The 18,772-nt window shown below is 34.9% G+C and overlaps 1 protein-coding gene across 1 annotated transcript in view; it reads right to left on the minus strand.

Annotated features, from left to right (window-relative positions):
* Window positions 1-5,640: 5,640 nt before the first annotated feature.
* LOC106050457 (kinesin-like protein KIF14) overlaps window positions 5,641-18,772 on the minus strand; it is a 28,035-nt gene continuing 14,903 nt past the window's right edge. Inside the window, exons 18-30 of the mRNA XM_013205429.2 lie at window positions 18,108-18,227; window positions 17,388-17,447; window positions 16,072-16,299; window positions 15,562-15,699; window positions 14,449-14,537; window positions 13,596-13,657; window positions 12,622-12,720; window positions 11,830-11,937; window positions 11,507-11,691; window positions 10,880-11,038; window positions 9,987-10,124; window positions 9,059-9,287; window positions 5,641-7,503 (exon numbers count right to left, since the gene is read on the minus strand). Of these exons, the coding sequence (XP_013060883.2) occupies window positions 7,037-7,503; window positions 9,059-9,287; window positions 9,987-10,124; window positions 10,880-11,038; window positions 11,507-11,691; window positions 11,830-11,937; window positions 12,622-12,720; window positions 13,596-13,657; window positions 14,449-14,537; window positions 15,562-15,699; window positions 16,072-16,299; window positions 17,388-17,447; window positions 18,108-18,227 (2,082 nt within the window). The 3' untranslated portion in view covers window positions 5,641-7,036. The remainder of the gene's footprint in view (window positions 7,504-9,058; window positions 9,288-9,986; window positions 10,125-10,879; window positions 11,039-11,506; window positions 11,692-11,829; window positions 11,938-12,621; window positions 12,721-13,595; window positions 13,658-14,448; window positions 14,538-15,561; window positions 15,700-16,071; window positions 16,300-17,387; window positions 17,448-18,107; window positions 18,228-18,772) is intronic.

Raw genomic sequence — 18,772 nt, forward strand, 5'->3', positions numbered from 1 at the left:
GATTGAATCCTGTTGAAAACTGAAAATGTTAATTTCGGGATTTTTGGGCGCCTCTGAATCCATCCAGCTCTAATGAGTATTATACCTGACACTAGTTGGGGAAAAGTAAAAGTTGGTCGTTGTGCTAGCCACATGACCCCCTGGTTAGCCGTGCCCCCCCCCCCCCCCCCCCCAAAAAAAAAAAAAACAACAGATTAGCTTTACATCATCTGCCCTATAGATCGCAAGGTTTGAAAGGGAAACTTTACTATAGAAAGATTATTTACGATTGTTTAAACTTCGAGAATGAGGTCAAATAATTTTCTTAGCTGCTAGCTCGTTTATGATTTCACAAATGTTGTTTGTAACGCAGATACATTCCATGAGTTGGGCGGTTTCAACTATGTCGTTGTACTTAGCGGTTATAGAAAATATTTGGAAATGTAGGCTACTGGTTTGACTATTACTTTTAACTGAAGAATTTGACTCCAATTTTTCACTCGCCTTTTAATTGTACTGGGAGAAAGGCTGACGACTTAAACTGGGCTCTTCTATTGAGGAAATATTTTTTACTTTTATAATCCGCTTTCCAATCATCCACTTTACACAATCGTTGTCTAGTTAATAAACCTGAACCCAACGTCACCCAACAGAAAATACACATAGTGACAACTTCATTTGTTGGCTTAAAATGTGACAAACCTTTTAGCTCGCCTTTTATAAACTCATTTTATTGTATCTTATGTGAAATATTTTATCTTATCTTATATAATATATCTTTAAAAAAGAAGTTGATTACGTCCTACGCGTCAAGCATTCAGTCATGGATATTAACCAATGAGTTAAATTATGTCAAGTCACTGGTTTTCCTGGCTAGCTCAGGCAATCCATTCCATGCTCTAATAGCACTAGGGAAGAAGGAGTATTTGTACAAATTTGTCCTAGCATATGATACGACTTGATACGAGGAATGTGCCTTTATCTTTGTGTCTTTCAGAGTATTTCATTAAATTTTGTTTTTGTATTTGAAGATTATGGTTCAGTGTTTTATGTATAATTGCTACTTTACTTTTGAGTCTTCTGTAATGTCTTCTTTTGAGTCTTCTGTCCTGAAGGCTTTCTAAATTTAGTGATTTTACCAAAGGTGTTACTCTAGTCAAATGTGAATATTCGTTCGTTAATCTTCCAATCACTTCAATTTCATTTAATTCAACTGACTGTCCGCAACTGACTGACTTTAACTAATTCTCTTTAACTTGCAACTTTCTCTCTCTCACTATCTTGCCAACTATCTGACCTCGAAGTATCGAACTTTGAAAAATTGTAGAATAAACAAGAAAAAAAAAATATTAATAATAAAAAAAGCTTATCTAAGGGGAAGAACCAAAATATCACTGCCATATTTCTTAATACTGAGGAATAAGCTCCCCTTTTTTTATATGAAACAACATTTATTAATTATCACTAATTGATTAACTAATTCGTTAATTTAAAAAAAAATTGTTTTGTGATGGGAAAAAAACGTTATACAAAATGTAATAAAGAAAATAACTCCACATTTACAGCCAAACCAGAACAGCTATGCTTTTGTTTTTTTTTTTTAAAGTTAATTCCTTAGCACCTCAACTGAAATTGTTTAGCTTCACTATTTGCCAGGGCGCCATGGCTGAGAAGTATTGCCCAGTCTTTGTTCAACGATCGGGCGCTTCTAGAATCTAAAGGGAGAGATTAATTAATACCATCCTTAATTAAAGGCTATCCCTCCTACGCCTTGAATAAAAAGCGTAGTGAAATAATAATGCAGGGGGTGTTTAGGAAACAAGAGGGATGTGATAATCAGGACTATAACAGAAATATCCTTATCAATAAAATGTTCATCTTAAGGAAAGACACATTTCACTAGAAACAGTTGAACCTTTAAGCAAAGGACAATGACTAAACCTGTTTTCGCTTGCTTCTCTGGAGAATGGGAAAGCTTTGTTTGAAATGATTTAACAAGTACGAACATTATAAGAGCAAGCAACCAATGGCATTTATTCCGATAGTAAACATGAAGACTGTCTTCCACTTTTATTAGAAATATTAGTAACAAAGTCACCGACAATGTCAAGGAACATAACAATTTCTTCCTCGAGAGTCCATATTCTTCTCAATAAGTTGCCCATGCTAAGCCAGCTGATACTATTACTGTGGTACCAAACCTCGGAATGCTTTGTTTCCAAATCATCAAGTAGGCCTATTTCTTGGAACTGCCTGGGGTTAAGACCCCTAGCTCTTAGAAGTTTGATCACTGAGATAATTGGGCCAATAATTGGGCATGTTTGCTATTCAATACAGCTTTGCACAAACTTTCCTGTGTAGAGATTATGGTTGGGATACTGAGCGCCTAAAGGCAGCACGGAAAATCAACTCCTAGATACCCCCCCCCCCCCAACTGGTCCACAAATGAGATTGGACCAAAGCGCTCTGAGCATGTTATAAGCATGAAAGTAGCGCTATATAAAAGCTATAAACATATATATTGTTCTTAGATTTAATTAACAAACCTGTTCTTGTTTTCTCTGTCAAAACACAGCATCACCAGTTGTCATTTTGTTCCATGCCAACTAAACACTTTCAGTTCTTCATAGCATTGAATAAATACACAAGGATAAAGGCACATTCCTTGTTCCATATGCAAGGAAAAATTTGTACAAATGCTCCTTCTTCCCTAGTGCTATAAAAGCATGGAATGGGTTGCCTGAGCCACCCAGGAAAACCAGTGACTTGGCAGAATTTTAGTCATTGGTTAATATGCATGACTAAATGCATGATGCGTAGGACGTAATCATCTTCTTTTTTGAATTAACGTCTGTATTATATAAGATAAGATACTGGCCTGAGTTTGTTCCTTCAAATGTTTCCACATTCTGCCAATAAGAAATTACTTTCTTTTTTTTTTTAGAATGACATGTATAGAGACTACATCTTTAGCTTCTTCAACATAAGAATCAGAAGTGGGAAGCGTGGCCGAGAGGCTTGGCTCGAGGTTCGACACCCGACTCGGGCAGAGTTGTGTTTACTGAGCGCCCAAAGGCAGCACGGAAAACCAACTCCTAGATACCCCCTCCCCCCCACTGGTCCACAAATGAGATTGGACCAAAAAGCGCTCTGAGCATGCTATAAGCATGAAAGTAGCGCTATATAAAAGCTATAATAATAATAATAATGTATATAGGTATTTCAAATTAATTCTTTTACATACGTATATATATATGCATTTTATATTTATATAATCTTAGCTAGAGTAATGGAAAAAATCCAACACAAAATGACATTCTGACCATGCTAGTGCTTTAATTAGTGATTTAACTTTTATTTGGAAACTGTTTACACGTAGTGTGTGATATAGCAAAAAGTAAGGAAACATTGAATACATCAGTCTAGTACAAAGCAATATATGAACATTTTCTGGTGAGGACAAAATGTGAACATCAATAGGTTCCTGTCCATGAGCCCAATACTAGTTCTTTACTTGCTTTTCAAAACAGGAGCTGAAAGTAATTTACTATTATAAAGGGGGACAACTTGATTTTTTTTAACCTTTCCATGGCATAAAATAGTGAGAGAAATTACCGAACTTTTGGTCAATTATTAACACTCCCTACAGAATGTGGTGTGTAGATTTCAGTCACACCAATGACACCCAAAACATCTTTTGGTGGAGTTTCATACATTTCTTCAAGAAATATTCAGAAAGTTGTTAGGATCTAGAACAGGCGGAAATTTACCTCCAAAAATTGCAGAAAAAAGATACTATGATATCCCAGGAAAGATATTATGCCATGGTCAGATGACAAGGTGATGTAATTAAAAAAAAATATTTACACACAAATGTTCTCTACTTGGAGGATTCACTCAGAAGTGTTGTAACATACAGGATGAATGTAAAGTTGGGAGCTGAAGATGAAAATTTGAAGTTTTTGTTTTTCTTAGTTGTTATGTCTTTGAATATAATATCATTAAATCTGAATGGGTAAGTTAGGTAAAATATTATGTCATATTTAATTAGGTCAGGGTTATGGCCATTGTTAATGTGTTGTTTTTTATTTTCTAATTTTTTGTCTTCTAAATATAAACATTATTCAGTAATTAGAAATTCACATTAGTCAAAGATTAGTGAGAACAAGATAAAAAACATTCTAACGATCCTCCAAGATTACAGTCGTCCTGACTGAATTTACTGCACATATATCTTCAAAAACAAAAAGATCCAACCCAACCAGAAATCTTTGAATTCTTAACTCAATGCAAATGCGACTTGCAACAATTCAAAACATAGCACAACGGGTTCATTGGAAATAGATACATGTCATTGATTTTGAATATTTCAATAAACAAAACAACATAAAGATATTCTACATTAGAACTTAAATTGAAAATCAACTGAACCATTAGCTTTCTTCCACTCGTATAGTCAGAAAATAAAAGGACCTCCATTCTACTATCATCGCAAATGAATATGTACATAAGATACAAAAATTATTGTACACGGTGAAAGACTGAAGATGATTACAACAGTAGTGGAGTTACTTCCCCAGTTAAGATTAAGTAGATAAAGATGTCAGACAGGGCCGGTCCTAGGGATTGCGGGGCCCAATGCCAAAACTAATTGCGAGGGGCCTAGTCTGGGTGGGAATAAGGATAATAAATGAAAATTAAGATTTTGTACTAGGAAATAAATTCGGCTTTGCATTTTATTCATTCTTTTCTAAGTACGAAATTGAGATCAAGTTAATTTTACTTTACCAATCTTGCAACCTATGGCATATTTATATGCCAGTGACTATAAAAGTAAATACAGTATTGGAACTTTCGGTTATGGGGAAAATTCGTCCAATTATTACATTTTATTGCATGAAAGTTGACACTGCCTTTTTTTTAATCGCACGTAGGAATGGCGTTTTCCATAATGAATGACACACACAAATGATAATTTTGTCTATTTTTTTAACGAGTTTCCAGTAAATTTTAATAAGTGCAGGTTATTTCCAGGAATTTTTGTATATATTTTGCAATTAATAATTACACATAAAATTAGCGCGGGGCCCACTGCGACCGCATAGGTTGCAGTGGCCTAAGACCGGCACTGATGTCAGAGGTTACTAACTCAAAGCAAATTAGAGTAATCCCCCATTTAAAAAAAAAAACCCAGGATCTCAGTTAACTCTGAAGGTCAAGAACAACATCTAGGTTTTTTTACAAGCAAAGGTGGAGTTTTTTTTTGGTCCCCTATTAACGTTCCTTACTATTTGTTTTACAACAGACTCGCAATGGTTACATCAGAGATACAATAAGAGAGAAACTAGCATTCACCGGAGCATAAATGAACACAGGAACATAAATCCAAGCAGACAATGACAGTGAACATTTCCTGCACTACTTTAAGGAGCTTTCCATAAATAGTTTTATGTGTGAACTAATGTGTGTGAATGATACAACAGAGACACACTTTCCTCAGATATAACACAACACTCTGAACAGCTCAAGTTAATATTCTATGACCATACCTAATAATTTAAATCAAGGTAATGAATAAAACTAGAACTTGTTTAAACTGTTGACACCAGCAAAAAATACTTATTAAATGTCTAACAATGTAATTATTCTTTTTTTTTCCTCTTCAAATCATAAAATGTCATGCAAATTAATGGTTCAATATAAACATTCTTACTTGATTGGTTATGACTTCGTTCTGCTCCTAACATAAAAGCAACAAAAATACAAAATTTAGTAACATAAAAAAAAACAATAAAAAAAAAAAACATGAATTCACATACACACACTAAATTATTATAATATTGAGATATAGTTTATTGAACAATTACACTAACATAACATTAAATGAAAAGACTAGATGGACAGCAATTAGTGATTTAACAGTAAGGACAACATATATTGATTGAAATAAGGTATTTGATTTGTAAGTTCTGGACATTCCTATAGAAATGAAGATTACCATATCAGAACCCAAACCTCATGCAAGATGGCAGTGGGCAGAGTTTGGAATATGAAGTCGGGACGATTAAGATGACAGTGTAAAGCGCATACCGCACAACCAGGCAGTCTGTATGTTTTACATGTTTAGGATGTTCTTTCATAGTTGAAGATAATCTACATCCTAGCCCAATCTTCCCGCAGGATGACGGGGGATGTCAGCAGGCAGGGTATAAACCTGGACCATCGAGAGAACCAAACAACATTCCAGCGCACATACCGAACGACCAAGCAGCTGTCCTGGTAGAACGTTAAATAACTGACTAATCAGACGGGTAGAATTCATTGAAGGAAACAGAAGGATAGCATTTATTCACTTTATTGGAAATATTGAAATAATTCCTCAAAAGTAGGAAGATTTGGTCCAGTAAAGGACACCAAGTCATAGTGTGGTCCAGTAAAGGACACAAAGTCATAGTGTGGTCCAGTAAAGGACACAAAGTCATAGTGTGGTCCAGTAAAGGACACAAAGTCATAGTGATCTCAATCTAATGAGTACATGAAAGAATTCAAATAAATAAATATGATAAATATTGCTAATAATTTGTGAGTACTAGAGATAAAGTATAAATATACATATTAAATATATTGTGCATTCGTGAAAAAAAAAAATTAAATATGATAAGAAAAAAATTGCTTGATATGTCAAGAAAACAAACAAACTATTTGTAAATTGATAAGAGATTATCATCCCTAATACAATAGCAAAAAAAATGATCATAGCAGTCTCTTGCTTCAACCTGGTCATGATAAATAAGAGTTTGTAAGTCATTAGCTGATCATAAATATGTAATCTTACATTTAATTATAATGAACATAGCTGAGTTCAAGTGGAGATATATTGGGGGGGTGGAAAGTCACATTTGTAATATAGAGTTTTAATAAAGAATAATATTATTGTTTAAATAAGCACTAATGGCACTTAAGAAAAAAAAAGTATATACATAAATCAATCATAGGCACTTGATGAGATAGATTCTGGTATTTATGTATTACTGCTCTGAAATATTTTTTATTCCATTTAGTTTTCTGAGATGGTGGTAAATATTCTTTTAGTTGCATTTTGTTTTGTGGAGCTTTTCAAGTCTGGAATGCTGAACTTTGACACTGTCCTGCTGCCCCATGTGTCGGTGAGGTACTCCGAGAAAAGAGAAGAAGCCATGGCAACCTCCTGCACTGCAGAGTCCAGGAAGCTGAGCTGGGATTCTGAGAGAAAGGAGACCTCTGTTAGATCTGACAGGGTTGTGGTCACTTCGGAGCTGGGGGAGTTAGCGCTGCTGGAAGAGGACTGAGACATGTCGCTAGTGGAGGACAACGATGACCAGGAAGAAGAGCTCGTGGAAGACACTGAGCCGGAGGGTTGTTCTCGAGGGCCTGTCACGGCGGAGGTCTGAGTGTATGTTAGAGACAAAGCAGGCATCAGTTGCTGACAGTGGTGTAGAAGTTTCTCCATACATTTCTGTAGGGACAGACTATCTTGACCAGAACCTGTGAACATTTGATATAAATTCTGTTAAAATCCACAGTGGTCTTAAAACTAAGAACCAAATAAAGTTAGTTAAATATTTTATTTCTCAGGCATCAAACATTGACAGGAGGCGTGGTGGCTGAGCGGTAAGGTGCTTGGCGGTCCCGGGTTTGAATCCTGGTGAAGACTGGGATTTTTTATTTTGGGATCTTTGAGCGCCTCTGAGTCCACCCAGCTCTAAATGGGTACTTGACATTAGTTGGGGGAAAGTAAAGGCGGTTGATTATTGTGCTGGCCTCATGACACTCTCCTTAACGGTAGGCAAAAGAAAGAAATGACCTTGACATTATCTGCCCTATAGACCACCATGTCTGAAAGGGGGAACTACTTACTATTAAATATATAATATATATAAACATTGGCAGGAATAAAATCCATACATTATGACTATTTTCTCTGTAGTATAATTTTTAACTTTTTATTTTTTGTTAAAAATGTACGAAGCTGTTGGTGGTCAATAATTTCTCATTATATTAATTTCTTTTAAACATGACTCAAATAACTGGGCTTAACATCATCTGAGTATCCTTGTAGCGTATGAATACATCAGAGCATAAGTATGTTGTCTTAAAATTTATATTTAAACATAGTTATGTCCCTTAGCTTCCATTAGTAGTGTTTTTATAGAGAAAATGTTAATTTTTAATTAATTCAATAGTTAATAATTGAAAAAGTGACCTTCTAAAATTGTCATAAAATGTGTTGTCACACAGTACAAGCTTGAAAGGACAATGAAAAGTTGTTAAATGATTAAAATTTCTGACCATGACGAACGTGTGAGCTACTGGGCAAACTCCTTTTAAAAAATCTGCTGAATAGTTTTCTTTAGTATCTATCCAATGTTTTAGTATCTAACAGAAACAAAGCATTTTGCTTTGACTCAGTCCAAAGCACATAATCTGTCACATAATTTTGCCTAGAAACAGAAATCAGTTTAGTCAATTTCCATGTATATCCTAACATTTGATGTGAGTGAATGAAGAGCTACACTTAGAATAGAACTAGGCATAGGCAATGAGTGGCAGTATAACTAGACACAAACCAAGTGACCAAGAGACTCAAAGAACTAGATGTAATATAGGAAATGAGCAACAGTAAAACTAGACATTTCAACAGACTGACAATAGAACTAGATACATGAGCTGAGTGAAGTAAAACTAGACATTTGAAAAAAACTGACAATAGGATTAGATTTATGAACAGAGGGACATTAGAACTAGACATTTTAATAGACTGAAAATATAAATAGCCATATGAATAAAGTAACAACAAAACTAGAAATATGAATGGACTGATATTACAGCTAACATTTGAAGCAACATTAGACACTGGAACAGATCTGATAATACTGACAATACAACTAAGACATATGATTTGCGTGACAATAAATCTACACATCAAATGATTGACAGACTTTTGAAATGTGACAGCAGAACTAAACATTTTAACTGAAAATAGAACTAGACCTTGCCACATTTCAAAGCCGAATAAAAAAAAGGACGATGTAGAACTTACCATGCAGTACAGACTCAGCAGCCAACAGCAAGGATTTGCTGGACTTCACCACAGCCAAGACACTGGATACAATTTTCTGAAGCCTAGCATACACGGCTTCATAAAACTGAGGAGATTTCTGGTCTCCATGCAAAGCTTCTTGAGCTAGTCCTTGTTTCAATGTTTTCTGCACAAGGGCTTGGATACACGACAGGACATGTTTCAGCCTTCTGGACATTTCACGAGCTTTCTGGAGAATGTTCAAGTACCATCATGAGTAAAGGTTTTCAGAGAAACAAAGCAAAAAAAAACCCCTCACCCATATTAACTAAACTTTCACTTAGGAGAGCATGAAATCTTATTCTGACATGAAAGATGTACTAAAACAAAACCACACTGCAATTTAAATACTATGCAGTGATTCTAAAACTATTGGAGATTTCATGGCAGATAACTAAAATAGTAACAAAAATTAGGAAATGTTGACAACCTAGGTGTTTTCAAAGGTTTATGAGAATTTTTGTGCACTTTTTAGCCCCTTAAATCAGATTTCTAAGCCATTTCACTTTTGCACAAACTAATGTTTATCACGAAAATGCCCAATAGTGTAGCCTGATCAAACAAATGTAAAAACTGTAAGCTAAATCTTCTGTTACTATTGTTAACTTGATCAGTCAAATGTGACAAATGTAAGCTCAATCTTCTGTTGTGATTGTTAACTTGATTTCGATACCATTTGAATAGAAGCTGACAAATTATGATATCCATCAATAACTGGAAATTTAGGCCACATTTTATGAAAAAAGATTTTCATTTTTAACATGATATTTTAAGTCTTTTGTTAAACTGGCATAAGTAAACTCTTTGGACTGACTTGTTTGGAAAAGATGTTAACAAATCCAAATGTAACACTTCAAAACATTTTAAGTGTAATCCCTGAATCAATTACCTGGTCCGAGTTCACAGCACGAGCTATGTCATCACATTTGTGTTCTAACTGCTCTAGAGAGGTGAGACCACTTTCAAATACGTGAGTAGCCAGTCTGTTACAGCCAGATACAAAACTTTTGACCACATCTGAGCTCAACTGAGCAAGAAAAACAAGCAAAATATATAAAATACTTTTAAAAAAAAAACAAAGCTTATCTCAGGGAAAGTACAGCACAATCACTGCTACATCTTTCAGTACTGCTAGGATATCTCTCCCTTTTCTATATACAATAAAATAAATTAATCAACTCATACTGATTAACTATTTGATATTATTTTGAATGATTCATGTGCTGTCTTCGACTATAAATAATTGTGCTGAATTTCAACTTAATCCAAGAATGGGAAGTGGGAGAAAAAAATGTGTAGAAGAATCATGCCAGACAGACAGACATATATTAGCTTTGTAAAAGGCAGAACTTTTAATGTAATATATTGCCTACAAATCAAAAGCTACTCAACACTGCAATTATAGAGAATAAATAACTTCCATTCATTAAGCACATGATGAAATTAAAATTGACTTTTTAAAGACTTTGGCGTCTGCTTGTTTAGTATCATCTTCTTTCAGCTCAACCAACGATAGTGCAAGGGAAAAAGTATTTTTTTTTATCGACTATTGCTTACTTAGGAGTCAATCTTTTTTACCCTTACAGTATTTCAGTGCATAACATGTTAGAGTCTATGAAGAATTTATCTTTTTGTGTATATTTTGAAATAACTTATGCAAAAGAAGAATTGCTTTTTGGGTACAATAAATATATTCATATAAATGTTTTCTCTGTTCACTAAATTTTTTTTTTAGTTTAGTCTTTAGAATGAAATCTAGATGTAAACTAATCAACAGCTTACCTTGTTTCTGTCATGTTCAAGTTGTGAGGGACCAATTCGCTGGACATTTGTCTGAGTGGCTAAGGCCAGCCCACCACAGGTTTCACACAGTGACAACAGTGTTGCGGCCAGCTTGTGTCCACTTTCAGTTGTAAGACTGACTAGCTGACCTTCACAAGCCTGACAACAAAAACGTAACTCCTTGCTCAAATAAAAATACTAATACAGACAAAGAGATAACTTAAGCTCCCCTTTGGACCTTGAGATCTCTATAGGGCAGATGATGTTGAGATCATGTTTCTGTGGCCCATGGTTAACAAGGGTGTCATGTGGCCAGAACAACAACCGCCTTAAGTTTTCCCCCCAACCAATGTTAGGTACTCATTAGAGTTGGGCGTTATTAAAATCATTAGAGTAGCTAATGATTTTATCAAATAGAAAGAAATTGATAAGAAAAAGTGATTCTGATCATGCACATTTACTCAAACTCTGAATTAAAAAAGAAAAAATCTTTGATAGAGCAATATTTAAATTTATTTCATATTCATAGAGTTTGGCTAGGGTTTTTTTTTTTTGTGTTTTTTTTAGAAAATTTCAAAAAAACCTGGAGCTTCGCTATGTGCTTAAACTGTAATGACAATGACCTACCTGTAGCAGGGAAGTGGAGTGGCGTCGAAGATCACTGACCCAGTCAGCAGCTTGGTCCAGCAAATCTTTCACCAGAGAAGACTTGGTCCCACTGTGGTCACTATACCATTGAGAGGTGAGCAGAGTTAGTGTGTGGACGTCTACTACAATCACAGACATTGGCTGGCTCCATTCTGCACCCATACCTGCCAGTCAAATTAAACCCAGAGAAATAATTTAAATGATGAAAGAAAATCCTATCCACTTTTTTTTTAAAAGGATATAAATATCTTATAAGATTCTAACACATAAAGAGATTATAAACTATTGATTCTTAGAATAACCTTTTTTAGCCTTTTTGCTGATTTTAATTGACTGTGCAATTAATTCAATGTTCTGTTTCATTCTTTGGCATATGATCAAGACTTTATCTACAGGAGACTCTTCAGTGGCTAAAAAAACAACAACATAAAACACATGAGTTTTCTATATTAAAAAGTTTTTTAAATACCGCTTTCAAAAAGAAAAATAGATGATGTTATTTAGTATTAATACAAAAAAGAAAAAAAAAAGTCCTGGCTGAGGCTTTTTGTCAGCGTTGTTTGCTGCTAAATATGTAGGTTACAGCTGGGTCTGCATATCCACATGAACACACTTCTAACTTCATGGCAATCCTTTTAAGAAGGCTGAATATCAGTCCAAAAATTAAAAAAAAAAAAAAAAGGCAGAATTTGATGATAATGAAGACCTAGATATAACCTACATATTGTGTCTGCAATCTGATAAGTGAATTCACTATTGACTTTTTTTTTGTTTCCTAATTAATTGAACAGAGAAGCGAAATAAAAAAAGTTCCATTTTTGTTTCAATCTATCATACATTAGTTATTAAGAGCAAAATATTCTCTCTAACAAAGGTTGTTACGTTGCATAAAGAAGGAATAGTCTTCTTTTTTTTTAAAGTATTTTTTTTTATATATTTTACTAGTATTTAATTTGTAAATTATTGTTTAGTGTTTATGTATTATTGCTACTTGACTTTTTAATCTTCTGTCCTGAAGTATCTCTAAATTTGGTGATTTTACTAAAGTGTATTTTAATCAAATGAGAATATTCGCTTGTTATAAAAAAAAATACCTGTAATATCACTGTTACTACTGGACAGTAAATATTTTAATGTTTTCACCAAGGTCAACTCAATTTCATCTGTTGATCTAGGACTGTACGGTTTGATGCCTGGAAAAGATACATTGAACAACATGATTTTTTCTTTTCCTATTATTAGCTACCACTTTTTTGTCTGTCAAGTACTTATTACATGTAGATGTTTATTATTTTCGATCATTCTCCAACTTTCATACCATAGACTTGATCACTCAGATTGAATGACACTACTGGTTTATTTCTATACAAGAATAATAAGCTTCATTTGCAGCATTGATAATGGCGTAACAATAATAACCTAAAACTAACCCTAACCCTAATATTTCCAATTTCACAAAAAATTTTCCAAAAAAATAGAACTCTCTCCATTGTAAAATAAAAAAAAAACAACTATCCTCTCCGTTTTACTAACAAACAAATCACTATTGAGCAATTATGAGTTACAGTCCATTCAAGCCAAAACAACATTTACTTTACAACCTCCCATGGAAATCACCCCCTCCTCAGAAGTGAACAGGATACACAGACTGACCACAACTCAGTCCTGACATTTTTTCATTGTTTATTTTAACAACTTTTCATTACACTTTCAAGCTGAAATGTCGCAATACGAACTCACGCAGCGTGAATCAAATTCTATTCAAATTTCAGAAAAATCAAATTAATTTTTGACCTCATTAAAATTTTATGTTTCCCATTACAGGCCAGTGTTCCAGATATGATATTTTTTTCTTATTACTGAAAACCAGTAATAATATCCCTTTTTCTTTTTCCCCTTCCCCATGCAAAGAAAAAAGACATAAATAATCTCTAGTCTGTTTTGTTTGCTATATTATTTTAACATGATGTAGGAATTGATTAAGTAAAAGATTTATTTTTTTATATTAATTGTTGTAATAAATATTATTATCTTGATATAAGCAACAACAAAGAAATCTGCGTCTTACACGTCCTTAGTCCAAACACTGGTGTCTTGGGCAGTTCATTCACATTGGTGAACTTACTCAGACTGAAAAAAACAAAACAAAAACAAGTCTAAGTTTTCAACACTGCTACAAGTAAACTCTTTTATAGAGAGGGTGTGGAGTAATAGACCTTTAAACATAGTACAGTACTATCTTGCTATTGAACAGAAGAACTGTAAATCACTGAACATTAATTTATAAGTATTATTTTATTGCTTTTCATTGACTTCAAGCCTATATATACAATAAAAATGTTAATTTCCACAAATAAAAGGAATACCAATTCTAAACTTCAACAGAACAGTCATGGTATCTTTATCCGAGGGTACTTGTACATTAATTTGCTTCATATGTATAAACAATGTTCAAATTACTAATTGTTGTGACACTACTATGTGTGTGACACACGGCCAAATGTTGGGTACCGGGGAGTTGAAGTCACAAGTGTATTTGTAAACAAGAAGAAGGAAGTCATCTAGTGGAGTTGTTCTGTAGATAATGTTAGCCTTGTATATATGTTATGTTGAAATGCTTCACAATTAAAAGGCCCTTTTTACTTAAAGAGACTTGTTTCTTCACACTAATATATATGTGTGCAGAAATAAGTACAAAATATAGACATGCATGTTGTGAATGTAGGAGTGCTTGAAGGGTTTTTGTTAATGTCTGGCTCTCCTCCAGACTTGTAGATTTTATTTCTTCTTATTCCTTATACGTGATAAGAACAATCCACAATCAAAAGTGATTCTATCTTTGGCCAAACAATGCTGTGTATTTATAAATTAAAATAAATCAGCAGCTTACCAAAAAAAGGATTAAATAAATAAAAACATACCTGTTGGAAGACATTGTAGGACATGGAACCTTTTCCCAGACATCATCAGGATCATTAAACACTTCATTATCAATGCCATTATCACCATGCTGAAATATTTATTCAATACTTGAGGAATGTTGAAAAGAAAAGTAACATGCAACACTCATACCAAAAAGTTAAAAACAAACTTCTTATGTTTTATAACAAAATCTTATTTTTGAGTTTTAAGATAAGGAAGATTACAGTATTTCACTTGGTTACTATGAACATGATGTGACCTACATTTTTTGCCACTGTAATACTGTCAATTTCAATTTTCACTGTTACCCCAAAGGATGCTATAATCTTCAACTCTACATAGAAAATTGTTCCTGGTTGACTGCCTGCTTGTGTGGCATGAAATCTGTACCGCTGTCTTGATGGTTCTGGGATTGAACCCTGCCTGCCAGCATCCCTGCATTTTGTAGGAGGTTTGGGCTAAGATGCAGTAATCTTCAACTCTAAAGTCAAGCATGTATCAACAGGCTACCACAGTTATACAAGAGAGGGTACATGATAGATGGTTGAAATCCTGGGATGATTCCGAAACTGCCAGGGGAGTCTGGCAGCACATGCGCCACCCTAACCGAGAGGACCTGTGGTGGAGGCTTAAAAGGTCGGAACAGTTGATAATATGCCCCATTGGTTCATACTTTGCCTGGTTCTGGCCCAATTATGATGCCCGTTGCCGACACTGCTGGGAGTCAGAAGAAATGGTAGTGCGTGTCTTGCAAGAGTGTCAGCAGCTCTGCAAGCTGAGGGGAGATGTATCCAATGGTCAACTAGAACTGTATGGAGGCTATGAAGCACTACGCCGCACAGCAGAGTTCCTTACCAGGGCACTACGGAGACCTCGGTCACCAACCGGAGTTCATCTCAACTCCAAAGTAATAGAGACAAAACCATTGTCCATTGGGAGGGGGTCAATTTCAATTGATGGTTCTGGTATTGAATCCTGCCAGCCGACATCCCCTGCATCTTGCAAGAGATTTGGGCTAGGATGCAATAATCTTCAACTCTATAGTTACATTTTCATTTGAAACATATAAAAAAAAAAACAACAACAACACATATACAGAAACTACAACTTGCCTGAAAACCTTCTCTCAATGCTGTTAACTTCTCTTCAAACTTGGACCAGGGCAGCAATGCGTGGGTCAGATTGTTGATGTTCACTGCACGGACTTGACTGTTTGGGTTGTCAGTTTGTAAATAATCTCCATAAAACTCCTATCAATACAAACAAGACAAGTCTGGTTAGTTAAATAAATATTCAAGGACTATGCTTCATGCAGAAATTTCAAAAGTAATAAAGATCTGAGTATATCTGAACAAAAAAAACAACAAAAACAAACATCTTTTTTTTTCTTCTTTTGAGAATCCCTTTAATGAACTTGTAATGATAATGACATTGTCTAGCACCCTCAATCCAGCTACCTTTCAGAATGCCCGAATGAACATCCAATGATTGGAAGAGTTCGAAGGTTCAGACAAATACACACACACACACAAAAACCCTAACTCATAAAGCATTACATAAGACATCAAGGTCCGAACAAGTTATAGACCAGGGGAACTTAACTCTCCTTCACTGGCACTCACCATATTTGTTTGCATCTGCTGACTGATCTTGTTGGCTTCTCGCACTGACAACGCTTTCCCGCACAGATCTCTCTTTGAACCAGGGCTGCCAAGAATGCTCTTCTGCATGTTCACCAACGTGGCCGGCACGCTGGCTTCCAGCTTCTTTCTCCGTGCGTATTCTAAGCGTTTCCTTTTCTCATTGATATTAGCCACAAGGAAGCCTTCCCACCTTGACCAAGCATGTTCCTGGACAAGAAGAAATACACAATGTTACTGGATGGGATGCAGATGGCTGATGCGCATGACCAAAATAACCCTAGTCCAGGGGGTTCTCAACCTGTGGGTCGCGACCCCCTTGGGGGGGGGGGGGGGGGTCGATTGGCGATTTGCCAGGGGTCGCCAAAGACCATCGAAAAAATAGATTGTTATTGTCTATGCATCTATTGCTGTATGTGTGTGTGTGTGTGGGGGGGATCGCGGCAGGTTGGTGGACTGTAAAAATGGGTCGCCAAACATAAAACGTTGAGAACCGCTGCCCTAGTCCAAAATATTGGCTCATTAGTATAACTCAGTTGTCTCCATTTTATTTATAGAGGGCACATAAATTTAGATAACTACTATGTGACAACTTCAATTTTCTCTCTCTCTCCGCCCAACCCCCAATATTTTGCTTGGAAATGACATAAATGGAATGTTCCTGTTTTTAACTGAAAAGAAAAAGACAATGGAACCAAAAAATGTTTTTTTTTTCAATTTGGTTAAAAAATCAGTCTTAGAATTAGATCATGAAAAAAAACCCAATAACATTTGGTATAGTATCCTTATTCTTATTAAAACAAGCACCATCTGATTAATTAGAGCACTGCTTCGTTTTGTGTCTGCCAATTGTTATGCTGGCCACATGACACCCTTGTGAACCTTGGGCCACAGAAAGACCTTTACATCATCAGCCCAATAAATCATAAGGTCTTAAAGGGAGACTGACTACTGTACTTTACTACTTTAATCTCCTTAAATCTGATTTGAAGTAGCTCCTTAACTCTTTCTCTCCTAAGTAACGATACCCCATCGTTGATTTGATCCCATTGAATTAAATTAATTTTTGTTTTTATATATTTAATTTGTTTTATATAAAAAGAGCATGCATTCTTCTAAAATTGTATACCAAAAGTAACATTTTCTAATTGCAAAGAAAAATGTCATTGAAGTTTAATGATAAGAAGGTAGAATATTCAAATGGGAAAAATGAACAATTCTGTTAGAACGTGGAAAAAAATTACGGAGACAAAGAGTTAAAGATAATTAAAAATGTAGAGAGACATATAAAACTTTACCGAATGGGACTGTTCCAACTTCTCGTGACTTATTCCCTCTTGAGCTTTTTTCTCCAGCATCTGACCAACAAAACAAAAAAAAAACAAACAATGAAAATATGTCCATATCTAGAGAATAACATGTAAGTAGACTTGGCTAGTATTAGTGACATTATAAGATGTTTCTCAATAGACTTAAGCATAAAAAAAAAAGTAATTCTTTAACAGTAATGCTATTCTGGCCAACTAAAACTGCCGGAAATAGTATCATGGACTCAGTGAGTCAAAAATTTCAGAGATTTCTAAAACAAAAAAAAAAAAAAAAAAAAAAAACAGTTGAGATTACGCAAGAATATTGTAGATATTTCTAGACCCTTGTAAAGGATATTTAAAGCATAAAAAAAAGAAAGAGAGGAATCAGTTCAATTGTGTTGCTTAATTGAATCTTCTCAGATCTTTCAAGACACAATCTCACTGTATTGAATAGTATTTGGAAATGCTACAGTTCCTGTTTAACATTGTATTCTAAACAGTTAAAGATCAAGGTAGTTTCATATTTTAAATTTCCATCGTTTTCTTTTTCAAATCTGCATAATATTCAATAAGGGCTTACAAAAAAAAGTCACTTATTGTGACACTTCATTGAATGTGACAGTATTACAACTTTTTAACATTCTACAATCTTTTGAAACAGCTATTTAGCTCCTTCTACTAGATTAATTGTACACTCCATCTACTTACCAGAAGATTGTGTTTTAAATGACTTATGGTGGCCTGGGCTTCTTTGTTACTGTCAACATTTGCCTCCTTCAATTTCTTGATTGTCCCCTGAGCTTCACTAAACCTTTCTTTTTCCGCAGCCTTTGTATTAAATTAAAACATGTTAATACATCATAAAGTGATTGGATCCCTGTCGTTACTTAAGCCATTTATTTCACTCATAAACACAATTTTTGTTTTAGTAGTTGTTCATTGTGGGGCATGATGGTTGAGTGGTAAAGCCCTTGATTTCCTGAGAGTCTTAAGTTCAGATCTTGGTGAAGAGTGGGATTTTTAATTTTGAAGCTACTGAATGGTTAAGCACTTGACTTCCAAATCCTGAGGTCCTGGTTTTTGAATCTTAATGAAGACTGGAATTTTGAATTTCTGGATTTTTAGTGCATCCCTGAGTTCACCCAGCTCTAATGGGTACGTGACTTTGGTTGAGGGAAAGTAAAGGCTATTGGTCGTTGTGCTGGCCACATGACACCCTGATCTTTTACCATTAGCCATAGAAACAAATGCCCTTAACATCATCCCTTCTATAGATCGCAAGGTCTGAAAATGGAACTTTACTAAACTTTCACTTAGGGGCCACCCAGCTCTAATGGGTACCTGACATTAGTTGGGGAAAGTAAAGGCGGTTG

This window comes from Biomphalaria glabrata, chromosome 9, assembly GCF_947242115.1.
Source record: "Biomphalaria glabrata chromosome 9, xgBioGlab47.1, whole genome shotgun sequence".
NCBI lineage: Eukaryota > Metazoa > Mollusca > Gastropoda > Planorbidae > Biomphalaria > Biomphalaria glabrata.